This window comes from Tinamus guttatus, unplaced genomic scaffold (genome assembly GCF_059628265.1).
Source record: "Tinamus guttatus ecotype Peru unplaced genomic scaffold, ASM5962826v1 Tinamus_guttatus_pri_ptg000052l, whole genome shotgun sequence".
In the NCBI taxonomy this organism is placed as follows: domain Eukaryota; kingdom Metazoa; phylum Chordata; class Aves; order Tinamiformes; family Tinamidae; genus Tinamus; species Tinamus guttatus.
The window spans coordinates 3,683,339-3,696,685 of NW_028288586.1; the positions used below are offsets into that span (position 1 = coordinate 3,683,339).

Sequence of the window (13,347 nt, forward strand, 5' to 3'; positions counted from 1 at the left end):
CCTTCTCTATGCACACAGGTGTACACCTGCAAGTAAAATAAACCAGCACACCACTCATTAAATAATGAAAACAGTCTGTGCAGTCTTCCCAGGCACTCCACATGGAGTTCCTGCAGTAGTGCTCTCATTTTCAAGTGGAGGGTTCACTTCTGAGAAAGGTGAAAGGCAGAAGAAGCGTCCATACTATATACAGCTGAATGTCAGAATTAGAGATCAGGTAGGGTCAGCCAGGTCGCAGTCTTAAAACCAATGATAGTGAACTGAAAAACTTATGATTATTATTTAGATGCTAAGAAGAAACACAGTAGTTCCAATCCTGCAAAGTTCAAAATCACAGGTCAGAAGTCAGAAAGCCATGACACTGCATTAAAATCGTAAGAGTATACTTTGCTTTTTAAAATATTACTGTGGAGACCTGTTTTCAAATTTTCAAAATGATTGTCAGGTATAGCAAATATATGAATGTTCACGATACTTTCTGTTCTTATGACTTCTCCTGCCCAGCAGCATCTTACAGCATCTAATACCAGGATGCTCAAAAGCTTTTCCTTCTCCTCTTCTTCTTCCTCCATTAATTGACTTCTATCCACATACTGACTCCATAGCCTTCTTACCAGGCTGGTTCATCTGCCTTGCTCCATCAGGTACTAGTCCTACTATTCCCTAGCGAATTCCCAGCTTCCCTTTCAAAATACTGCCTCTTCCGCCCCTAGAGAAGAAAGATGCTTCCAGAGAAGAAAGATGCTCATGTTTCTGAGTTTCTGCAAGGTGCTGGCAAGTTTTCCACCTCTCCATGGTCTATGGACTGTGGTTAGTCCATATAAAACAACCTCCTAACAGAATATAGAAGTCTTCAAGAATATTTCATATACCTTCATGCTCCTGCCCTTAAATTTATATTTGAAAACTCTTGACCTAGATAATGCATTGACTTATAAGCATTCCTATGAACAGATGTGAAAAACTTCTTTCTACAAGCTCATTGAAAAAAAATAAAGAAGTCAGATACGCACATTTCAGTGATGGTTTCTGGAAGATTTGTTGGGATTTCAGTAAGGCCTTTCCCACGACAATCCACAATGTTGTTACTACAAGTGCATGCAGCAGGGCAATGCAAGACACTGCAAGAGGGAGCCATGAAAGACTGATGACCTGAAGGAAAAAAAAAAAAGTCATTTATCCTAAACTTGCACAATAGTGTCAAACAGTAGTCAAGATTATTTCAAAAGTGAAACATCACATTTTATACTTCTCTTGAAAATTGGAAGGGATAACATTTCAGTCGAACAGCTCCTGTGAACTGCATTCATTAAAATACCCTAACAATAGCAACATGTTGACACAATAATGAGAGAGGAAACAAAAATGCTCATCTACTTAGTAGGCCTTTCATCACCTCTCAGAAACTCATATTTAAAATAATTTTGTTAATGAGTATTTGGGGAAAATGTACTTGAAGTGCAGGCTATTTTTTCAGGTACATTTTCTCTATTTTGTGGTTTTAAAAACCTATTATTGATTTATTTAGTTTTCAGAATTCTCTGTAGTATTACAAATGATTGTCCACACAAATTAATACATTTTGCCACAAACACAGAAACTCTGCTTTTGCAAGTAATGTTCTGCACCACAAATATTTATTGGCATTCAGTGTATCTATCACTTACAGGCAATTTTGAAACTATGACCTTTCTGTCAAATTACACACAAATAAACAGAAGGTTGACTTCACAGGTCAGATTTTCACATTTCTGTGTCAGCTTAACAGATTCCTTCCTCCCACAATTTACTAGTCATATTAACTCAGGTGACTAATTTACACAACTAACACATTGTTTTCCTCATGTTCTAAAGTTTTATCTTGAAGTTAGCATTTATAATCACATTTAAATTTACTAATTTCACATTTAGAAAGGTAAGCATCTTATTACATATTCCTGGAAATGGATACTTTGCACATTTTCTAATACATTCGATAGCACGCTCATAATTGCATTGATTTTGACTGAGAAAGCTACAAAGTCCTCTTTCGCTAATTCAGAAAAGCTAGAGACAATTTGCAGTTGTTAGGTAGTGATTTTTTGAAACCATAGCTTGATTCTAAGGTCCCTCTCACTATGCTTAACATCATATTTTAACACAGAGAGGGTACATATAAATGTAATTTATACATACAATATAAATAAGATCATTTCATAATTGTGGCTAGTGCTGTTCCTACTTAAAACTTGAAGCAACATTGGATCTAGTTTTTGAATTACTCTGTTGGAAAAGTTATTCTTTTGTGATAGTAGTTTTTAACATAATAATTTGGTATCATATTTAGGTATACATTACAATGCTACAAGTAGCTCCCAAATTAATAATCCTTATTATTCTAGTTATTCTAACAAATAGAAAATATTTGACTTGATATTAAACCAAAATAGAGTGCAAGGATAAAACTTGGTTATTCTCCCTCTTCAAAATCCCTATTGCAACACCAAGTTATAAATCTGTTATTGACAATTGGACTAGACAACTATACCACCTACAGAAAGGTATCAAAATGATCTTCCTAGAAACTCTTTTAAGTTTGTGTAAAGACATAATTAACAGTAAAAATTGGTGTTATTGCTAACAGGGTAGTGCTTTAAACTTTGATCTTAAAGGCTTTGATTTTAAAGGACAGAACATTGTGCTTTGCATAAAACTGTTTGAATGAATAGATCTCTGCATTTGTGCACAATTTTTGCATATTCAAGAGAGTTTTTGTAGATTAATAAGTGGAAAGAAGTCTGCTGAATCATTGGAAAGACAAATAGCCATATTCTAGTATTTTGGAATGTTTTTCAGGAAACTTGAAACAGTAGTCAGCATACAGAACATTTTCCATGTGAAACTACAATTATTTGAATAAGAAAGATAACTTGCCTTCTTCCTCATCTAGAAGGTATGAATAAAGGAAAAAAAATGAATAGAGAAAATGTCATTAGTAATGAACTGTTAGTCATTTCATTATTTCAACAGGAAAATAACCAGATGCGCTAAAGCATACAAGTAACATCCAGAAAGTGATTTGGGAATCCAGATTAATATTATTTAAACTGCTAAAAGAATAAACAAAAAAAGCAAAAGAACAACAACAACAGCAAACAGTCCGCAAAGTTAAAAAAGCAAACTGCTTACTGCAAAAGGCCTTGAAGTCTTAACCAGTGAGCCTTTTATTCATTTTTCCCTATCCTTCCCTATGATTGTATGCATACAAGGCTGTGTATTCTGTGTGAACAACTCATTTACACAGAATTTCTAAGAACATAAGCATCCCCACACAAGAGACGAATGCCAATAAATAATCTCTTTTCTAAAAAAAATTAGCCCCTCAAGTTTATGCAGGCTAGAAGGCTGCCGAGACTTTAGCCCCCAGCACTAGCAGTTGGTGCTGGGCCGCTCTGCGTCTGTTTCCGCCCCGGGCTTGGCAAGACAGCTCATTCCCTTACCACTGCAGACAAACTCCCGTTTCTGAACCTCGGCTACGTTGTGGCCGCGGAGGTGGGACGGCCCCATGCACTGGGTGTAGAGCCCCACGCGGGGCCGCTGCCGCAGCCAGTCGGAGAGCCAGGCGAGGTGGCAGTCGCAGTAGAGGTTGTTGGAGTGAAGTCGGCTGGATGGGGAGAAACGTGGCAATGCAGTGAAATCGGGAGGAACAAACACAAAGTGCACCAAACCCCCTGAGCAACAAAGGACGAAGATTTACTAATAAAAAGTTGTTGATGAGGAATCAATTTTGCACAACTTTCAATGAAAGTTTGAGATTTAAACGCTAATGTAGGAAGCTGTAAAAGCCATAAGAAGATCTTCTATTGTGATTCAATTAAAGAAATAAAGACTAGCTAATAAAATAACTTATGTATAGTTTTGTTTCTCCTGCCTGCAAGAAAGAATATACAAGAGCTTGAAAGCCACAGTGGAATTCTTTAGTCCAGATCTGTACAAGCAGTGAATAAGACAAAAATGTCAAAAATAAATTGCCCTACAATGATAAAATACTGTCAAGAAAAAAAAAAGTTAATAAAAGATTTTGTTTCCAATTAGACATATCTGTAAGTCTGGTCATTATTTATCTCTATAGAAACAGCCTGCAAAAACCCTTTAACAGGTCATATTCATTTTCTGCTGAACAAGACAGTGTAATAACTCAATATAAAACACTTTCACATCCCTTTGCTGATTTCCTCCCTCTTTGTTTAATCATAGAAAGGGAGATTAGCTGCTTTTGGCTCCTAGGGACCTACGTTCTAAGCAATGCTTGAAATTAAAAGACCAAATGGCAGCAGGCAATGGAATTAAACAAGTCACCTCTCAGTTGGCAACGACCAATGCAAAACCATGGCTCCTTGCCAAGTGGCAAAAAGCACTTTGCCATTGACAAAATACGAGACAAATGTATTCACTAAATTAGGTAAATTACTTTTCTCTGGCTCTTACATTTTCCCAAACTATAGAAAAGGACATTCACAGCTATAAATCAAATCCTTACTCAGAATCATCCCTAATAGAGTAATGTCATTTTGGTGCATTTTAGCCAACTAAATAACTGGAAAGTAAATGCAAGAAAATCAGAACTCAGACAAGAAGCCTAATTAATCCATAAATAATCTGTAAAGAAACATGAAATGTGTAATGAACCAACATAGGCAAGTAATTTTAACTATTTAATATTAAAAAAATCACTTGAAATGAATGTTAAAGCCTATGGATTTTCCTTTACTGATTCTTGTCTGGGTGCTTTGCAGAAATAGCTCACAAAACAGCACACTTATTCAGAACAATCTGTGTCCAGCTGTAGGCAAGAACACCACTGCAAATCAGAACTAATGCTACTGAAATCAATACAGATATGCAAGCATATTCTGACTACAAATGGGATGTTATAGCCTTGTACGGCCATATAGCCATGTTACAGTTCATTTTCTTTTGGTCCTAAAAGAATTTGAAAAAAAACACAAAAATATGAATTTATAAAAATATAAATAAAAATATAACAAAACTTACTACATGATTCACTATCATTTATTGTTCAAATAAGCTCTGTTTGAAGGTTTGAAAGAAGAACAGACAGATACTCATGTTTTCAGGTAACAGACCTGAAAGAACGTAATGAAATTCTGTTTTTAAAGAATAAATGAAGCCACCAAAAGCCAATGACCAAACACAATACAAAAATACTGTATTTGTTCAGTACTCTTGCAAAATCAACAGAACTACTCACCTGCATGAAACTTCTTCAGTTAAGAACTGTATGTTAACTGAGGTGAATAACCCTATTGCTCTCAAAATGGTTGTGTAACCCCACACACATAAAAGAAAATGGACAGGTTTGTTCTAAAGTTAGTTCTTCAACAATAAGAGCTTCTCCGAGAGAAACAGCCCCATTCTCTCTGATTCCCACTCCACTGGAAAACCCATTTGAAACAGATTCTCAAGGCTAAATCTTGAAATAATCTGTCTGTGTTAGCTATACACAATACACACTCATTTTAGCCCCACATAAACATACAGAGAAGGAAAACAAAATAACCCAAAATTTTATCACTTGCACACACACACACACACACACACACACACACTCTCTTCAGTAGCCTGAAGAGTACATTTGTGAAAGTCATAACCTCTGAAAATGGGGACCTGATTGCAAATGCTGACACAACTTTAATTATAATAGCACTACCGGATGATGCTATAATTTTATGTTACAAAGAATGTCGGAGAGCCAGTTTAGTTTAATTAGGTCTGCTAGCAGTACAGTAATAAAAGCATAAAGATTTCCCATTTATCACATCTGACAGCCAATCAAAGATTCTTCCATGTTCTTAAATGAAATGTGACCCATTCAATAGCTCAAAGTAAAACAAATTTTTGACTTTCAAAAAACATCAATTTCTTTCTCTCTGCAGCTCTAACATACAAAGGAGAAGCCTCTCCTCTCTCCCCGCTCCCTCTTCTCCCGTCTCTTTTGTCAGAATAATGTAGCTGTATGGAAAACGGAGTTTGGAAAAATCATGAAAACATTTCTGTAGACCTCATCATCCCACAACCTGAAAACCAGACACAAAAAGGATGCAACTGGCTTTTCATCTCCTGAGCCCTGCTTATTAGCTTTAGGGTCACTGCATTTTTTGAAAGGTATTATGTTTCAGAATTACCTGCCATATACACATATAGAGATCTCACCACCACATGCCACTGACCTCAGTACATTCTTTAACTGAGTTTATGCTTTCCCTGCCTTTATACATATTTAAAGACCAGTGACAAGTAGTGAAGAAATGTTATGATGAACACACTGAACTGATGACAGTGACAGCTTGTTTCGGTGGGACTACTTACAAAGTTCTGAGTTTGGGCATATGATTGAAACTTGCCACGGATAGTCGAGTGATGTTGTTATTGTTGAGAGTGCTGTGAAATCAAGAAGAAACATATTAACATGCTGTAGTTATTTTTTGTCATATTTACTATTAAAAAAAAGAGAGAGAGAGAAAGAAAATCACAGCTACTAAAGAACACAGTGGACTGCTTTTTAGGATGGCTATCAGGAAAAGGCCCATGCTGTGGGATCTGCTTTGGCTCCAAACTCAATCTCTGTTAAAGCATTATATTTTGACCATGACATTGATAAGGCTGTGTAATGTGAGTCGCCAGTGGCCTGTGACTCACAAGGAACCACTAGAAGAAGTTACAGGGAGTTTCCACAGATATGGAGAACATCTATGGTATTAAAGTTAATCCTGATGAACAGAATTTCTATAGGTGATCCAGAGCTGCATGAATAAGTGGAGTCCCTCCGTCTATACAATGGAAGGAGTCAGGAATCCTAACATTTTAGCGAAGTATTAACTTCAGTGTTAGACAATGTGCCTAGAACCTCAGACAGGAAGCAGGAACAAATCTAAGTCAATCCATCGTTGTGTAGCAAGGAACTGTTATACACAGAGAATGATACTTTAAAGATCATGAAACTTTATGAATGATTCTACAGTTAATTACTATCTTTAGACTGCATATAAAATGCAAACAAGCTTGACTTACGAACAAGGAAATGAGTGATATAATTTACAGTTTTGACTTAGAGATTACTCATGAGAACGGGATAGAAAATGTTCTCTAAGGTTTAAAGACATAAAAGTAATAAAAAATAAAATCTCACTGGGCAAATCTTTGTCTCTTTTGAAGAAAGTGTTTTACCTCATTTTTAAAACAAGTGTAATTTGTGCTCAATAAATCTTTGAACCTTTATCTCTGAATAAATCTTAAAGTACTCTGTGATCCTGAAACACAAGAAGTTAAAATCACAGCACCCTGAATAGAATCAGCCTTTATACCTCCACGCTAACCAGGTAGTTAATCACTGGTGCAGTGTGCTGCATTCCACCTTCGTGTGCTTACTCCTTCCAAGTCCTAAATGTTTCCTTCACTGTGCATAAGCCACCTTCTCATACGCTCTCAGGGCATATATATAAAAGGGAGAATAATCAAAAGGAAATGAAGGGAAAAAAAAAGATAGCTGGAGTCATGCCCTCTTTAAAAACAGAATAAAAATGAAACAATAAAAATGGCTAAGTGGATAAATCCACAAAAGGTGTCTTAGAGAATAAATGACAATCAGTAATCTTTCCAGGATTCTCTTACAAAATCCAAACGGAAAACAACAGTGACCATAGTTCTTCCTGCATGACTTCTTAAGAACTTTCAAAATCATATCTTTCTAATAAAGGGGAGATAAATCATTACATATTTACATCACTCAGCTATTTAAACAAAAGATATCTACAAAAATTTTAATTTTCAATTGAAGGTATATTCCTTTGTATTGCCTGCATTCCTATTGTTCCCATATAATTTCTTAATTTATTTTTGAGAGAGCACATAAAACCATCAGAAGTAGTAATGAGAGATATGTAGTTGATTTAAGCATAACTATTTTTATCTGATGACCAAAATGCTTTTTTAGAGTAGAGATTTGCAATCAACAAAAGCAAGTCTTTAACCTAGAAACTGTTACATACAATCGTAAAGAGTGTGAAAACTGAAAGACATTTTTGAATTTTTCAGAAGCTTTTATTTTTTTTAATATGCCACCACTATCCACTTTCCCAGTATAGTTGGTTGTCTCTTAAAAAAAAGAGAAAGAACAAAAGGAAAAAAATAATTACACAGAAAATGATTAGAGAATTTACAAATAGGAAGAATTATACTTGTAACTGCTTTTAACTTTCAAAATATTTTATATCTTTAATGCTAACAGCTCCTATGATTCTGCAATGAGTTCCCCAATATATGACCCGTTATTTTGGTAAATGCTTCAGACTAAGACTGCTGGTTAGCCAACTTTACCAACGATTGGAAAGCTTTATGTTATGCTTGTATTTTGAAATAAGGTACACTTTCCAAACTTACATAGGGTGAATCTTAAAGAAAAAATATGCAGTCCTATAAACTACTCAGTGCATATAAATTAAATTATGGTCTTATCTACATATCTTTCTTTAATATATATTTGAAAAGAAGCTTTAGCTACATGTTTTTACATATTGTTCAAAATATCCATCTCCATTTTTTTTCAAAGGTAATTTCATCTAAACCATTGCTTATATCATAACAGAAAATAAACATCCAATTACATATTTAAATAATGCTAATAGGTATATCACACACAAAATCCTACCTACCAACTTCTCAGAATACTATGATTTTAACAAAGTTTTTTTTTTTTTTTTTTTTTGTATTCATTGAAGACATGGACTTTGACTGGCAAGGATGAGCTTTTTAGAGCACTAAAAATCACAGGCATTATCAACTGCAAAAGATCAAAAAATATTTGATTTTTTTTTGAATTGCACATTTAATACTTGTGCCTGGAAAGGAAGCTTGTATTAAAAACATGATAACCAGATTAAGCTATGACTGGAGAAGTTATTCTGCCAAATATGAGAGTTCTAAAGATAAAAATCTCACGGAATGTAAGCTCAACTGACAGATAAACAACACTTCATAAATGCAACCATTAGACTTAATATTGAACCTGCAGTACATTTTTACATGGTTTATACCAAGAAGTTAATGCATTGCTTGCTATTTCTGTGATTATAATAAAAAACAAACAAACAAAAACAAATTAAGCGGTCAGATCCATTCACTCTTAACTATGGCTTAATAATAAAAAACTGTTCTCTCTAGTAGCTCATATATTCTTACTTTCTTGGACACATAGACATTAAAAAAGCTTTTTTTCTTCAGTAGCTAAAAAAAGGAAAAAAGAAGGAAAAAGAAAAGGAAGAAAAGCTTCCTCCCATATATCAAGGTGTGATTTACCAAGTATGAATCAAAGTAACATTGAAGGCTCATGAATACACACAGCCAAGGCTCCCCTTACCGTAAAAAGCACAGAGAGAATGTGACATTTTGAATGACAGAGGAAATATTTCAGGAATGTGAGCTGTGTCTCCAAGCCTTAACAGAGGCACTTTGCTCATTACAGCGACTATTTTCAGGTCAGGGGTCACTGATGATAATTTTGTTACCTTTAACCTCACAGACTGCAACTTCGAGACAGTGAGGAGAAAGAAAAAGAATACAAAAGAATATTGCAATACAGACCTCTAACCAATGGCTTAAATATGATCTAATATATATATATGAACACTAGTAACAACAAAAATAGTAAAAATACAATTCTCATGGACAGACTAAACACACAATAGCAGTGCTGACTAATGAAAGTCCCTTTTAAATGTCAAGTACATTGTTCCTTAAGACTGAAAGATCAAATTTATGTCAGACTAGACTACAAAGGCAATACTGCAAATGTTCAGCACTTCAGCAATGACATGTAATCTACAAAAATACCCATGACCTCCTCCCCCCTTTTTAAAAAGAAAATACATTATTTTCTTACGGTTCCTACCATCTGCCTTTTTTGTTTTGTTTGAACTGCATGCAATGCTTTTCCTGCTGAGTAAAGGCATATCTATATCTCTCCACATATTTTTACCATTTCACAGCACATGGCAGTGGATTTTTTTAAGACATCCTTTCACAAGAGCGCTCTGACACTAGGCTGCAGCTCGTAGATAAGCTTCTACATCAGCCCTCCCCAGGCGCCAAGCTCTCACTAAAAGTAAGCGATACGAGGGGTACTTACAGCACTTCCAGGTCGCGCAGAGCCCTAAACGCCCCATCTTCAATACAGCTGATCTGGTTGTAATCCAGCTGCCTGTTAAACAGATTAGGAAGGTATTTGTAAAAGAGATGAGCGCTGGCAGTGTCTCGTGAGAAGAAAAAACCTCTCGCCGGTGCCTGCAGCCAGGCCCCGCCGCACGAGCCGCTCTCGCCACCGCGCTCGGGCGCTTACGACTGTCACACACCAGCCTGGCCTGGCCCTGCCACGGAAATCTCTTTTTGTTCTGGACCTCTGCGCAAAGCAGCCGCTCTGGGAAAGCTCCAGTAAATAATAACTGCACCTTATATTAAATGCCAAAGGAATGCAATTTCATTACATCAAGAAAAGCTATCCATTAAAAGCTCTCAGCGTCATCTTGCTGAAACAATTTCATTAAGGTAAAGGATGGTAAATCACTTAATGTCACATGCATCCCCTCGGTGACCTAACAGAATCCATTTATCAGAGCAGCCCAGCTGCATGTTAATGCCACCGTCCCTGACAGGAGAGAGATCCGGGGACCCCTTCCAGGGTCTGCGTGCGTGTGCGCAGCAGGGACGGGGGGAAAGTAGCCTCGTTTCCTCCTAGAATATTTCTAAACGTAGAAATAGCAGTGTCCAAGGTATCTGCATAGATTATTAGCTACACCTGTTATTTCTGCCTGAAACCAGGACTGCTGCTGCAGCCACCAGTGTATGATTTCCAGCGTGATTTTGTGCCCTCTGCAATTCTATGCAGATGAGATGTTGCAACGGAGTCCTCGAATTCTGGAAATAAAACTCAGCACTCCAACCCATACATTATTAATCTTAAAGTATTAAGTTATGAAAAATTTACATTCATTTCTCTGAAGAATGTTATTACTTTTTCAATTCAAAACATGTACTAATATGCAGTACATACTGCACAATTTAAAAAAAAAAATCTCTACCGATAATACGCTTTTCCTATAAATACTTCAGATATTTTGGGGGACAACTTGTCTTCCAAAACAAAGGTAATATGGCCTCACTTTAAATAGGCAGGAGACCTTCTCTAACCTAGCAACTTATCAGCAATAGATAATATGTACAACTAAATGTGCGTGAACATTAAGAAAATGAACAAAATATGAACGATCTCTGCCCTTTCTGTCTCCAATTATATATTAGCTATAAGGGCTAATGAGCTTTTACTAAAGCATTTTGTATGACTCTTGTGAATCTAAGATAATCTTTTGCTTTATCAATAAATCATCACACTCGTTGGGAATGTTATGTACCAACTTTTATAAAAAAAAAAAGTTCTTCTTGTTTCATACTTTTCATCTTAATTCATACTACCCAAGAAAACAATATTATGATAACTATAACAGTGTCTGCATTTCTGTGTACTACAAATTCAATGCAGACTAATTTTCTGAATACAATCTTTAATCATTTTGGTGCAATGTTACACCAGTGCTGCAGTCTGGGAATATTTAAGCCTTCTTTCTCAGGCTTCTTCCATTTTTACTAATGAATTTCACTTAACAATTAAGTTAACAGCCTTTTTATTTTAAAGAGGTAAAATATATATACAGTACAATTCTCTAACCTCCTGAACAATTTATCAAAGCTATTTAAATTAGTACAATGGCATGAAATGTTACCCTTGACACAATGCAAAAGAGAAATTGTTTCCAGACAAATGGGAAAAATCTTTTAATGTCATCAAATTTGCCTAATGCAGTCTGCAGGTTAATCTGCAAAAGGGTGAGCTGTATGTTTGCCCGAATCTTATTATCCTTAGCTGTCAATGTATAAATCAGTGCTGACACAGCTTCTTCTAAATCATCCATATTATGCACAAAGGAAAATCTTTTAACAGTAGAGAAAGCTGTTGAGCAAATCTTGTCCTAGATGAACCGAAAGGCAGATTTTCTTCCACTAGTCTGGCAGCAGTTATGGTGCACCGGAACACTTTTGGACTTCTTCCTTCAGTGAATCACCACCACCACTATCTTCATGAAGGGTGAGTTGTTTTCATTTAAATCTTAACTGACAGCTTTAAATGCAGTTACCCTGTTTGCACTGAGCTAATGAGTTGGGTCGGATTCAGAGGGAGGGGGGTGAGAGAGGAGAAAAATATTCTGATTTTATAAATAACTATCTCTGAAAGTTATGTATGTTTTAGATGATTTGTCATCCATTATAACCACAATATAAAAGATCAGAATCCTAGCAAGGACAATTGGCAAAAATATTTTTTAAGCAACAAAAAGTATATAACTTTGAAGACGACATGCCTGATTTGAATAGAGATTTATGGCATTATGTAAGTATATCCACTACAAATACATCTCCATTTTAACAAGTACTTAGACAAAATGTTAAAGTATATTTTTCCTATAGTAGATGCACTGAAGTGGCCCTGATTTTTTTGCACAAGACTACTTTCTGACATCAGGTTGTGTGAGTGTTAGAACTTGGGGCATAAACAAGAGTAATAGAGCAAAAATAATACTTACTTACCAGATTTTCATGTATTTTTTTTCATTTATTTTTAGCAGACTGACTTTCTAAAACACTCATTAAAAAAATCTACAATACTGCAATAAAACTTTTCTCACCACTAAGTTATTGAACAGTAATACCAATTCTATCTTAAAAGGCTTTCTTTTCTCTCCCCTGAGAATTTCTTTTCATCTTTTCAAATCATTAAAAAGTCCCAAGACAGGAAGCTGATCAGACATGGACGTGAAGCTCTGGCACATCACTGTCCTTCCCCTCTCTCCAGTCTCTCCCCGCTGTCTTCTTCCCCCATCTCCTCGCTGTGTCCTCTCTAGCTGGGATCTCATCCTCCCTCCCTGTATTCACAAGATCTTTCCTGCCCACTCCTCCCCACCTGCTACCACAGATTACCCTGGCATGATCATAAAGCTCCCAACAGCCCCTGTCATACTCAAAACCCTTTCAGAAAATTAAGTTTTGCCTCCCTATCTGCAGTGTTACCTGCACATATTATATACTTTCTAAATACTGCTGTTTAAGACTCTAATGGATAACAAAGGGCTTTCAACTAATATGAAAATACCTGTTTTAAAATGTTGCTTATTTTCTTAGTTTTGCGGATACATTTAATACTACAGAAACATGTTGCTGACTTTTATTTTCTTCCTTTCTAGC

General features: G+C 35.9%; 1 protein-coding gene across 1 annotated transcript in view; it reads right to left on the reverse strand.

Annotated features, from left to right (window-relative positions):
* The window catches only part of SLIT2 (slit guidance ligand 2), a 233,142-nt gene that overhangs the window by 80,480 nt on the left and 139,315 nt on the right, over positions 1-13,347 (reverse strand). The window contains exons 6-10 of the mRNA XM_088539958.1: positions 10,184-10,255; positions 6,370-6,441; positions 3,480-3,643; positions 2,914-2,925; positions 1,014-1,152 (exon numbers count right to left, since the gene is read on the reverse strand). Of these exons, the coding sequence (XP_088396084.1) occupies positions 1,014-1,152; positions 2,914-2,925; positions 3,480-3,643; positions 6,370-6,441; positions 10,184-10,255 (459 nt within the window). The remainder of the gene's footprint in view (positions 1-1,013; positions 1,153-2,913; positions 2,926-3,479; positions 3,644-6,369; positions 6,442-10,183; positions 10,256-13,347) is intronic.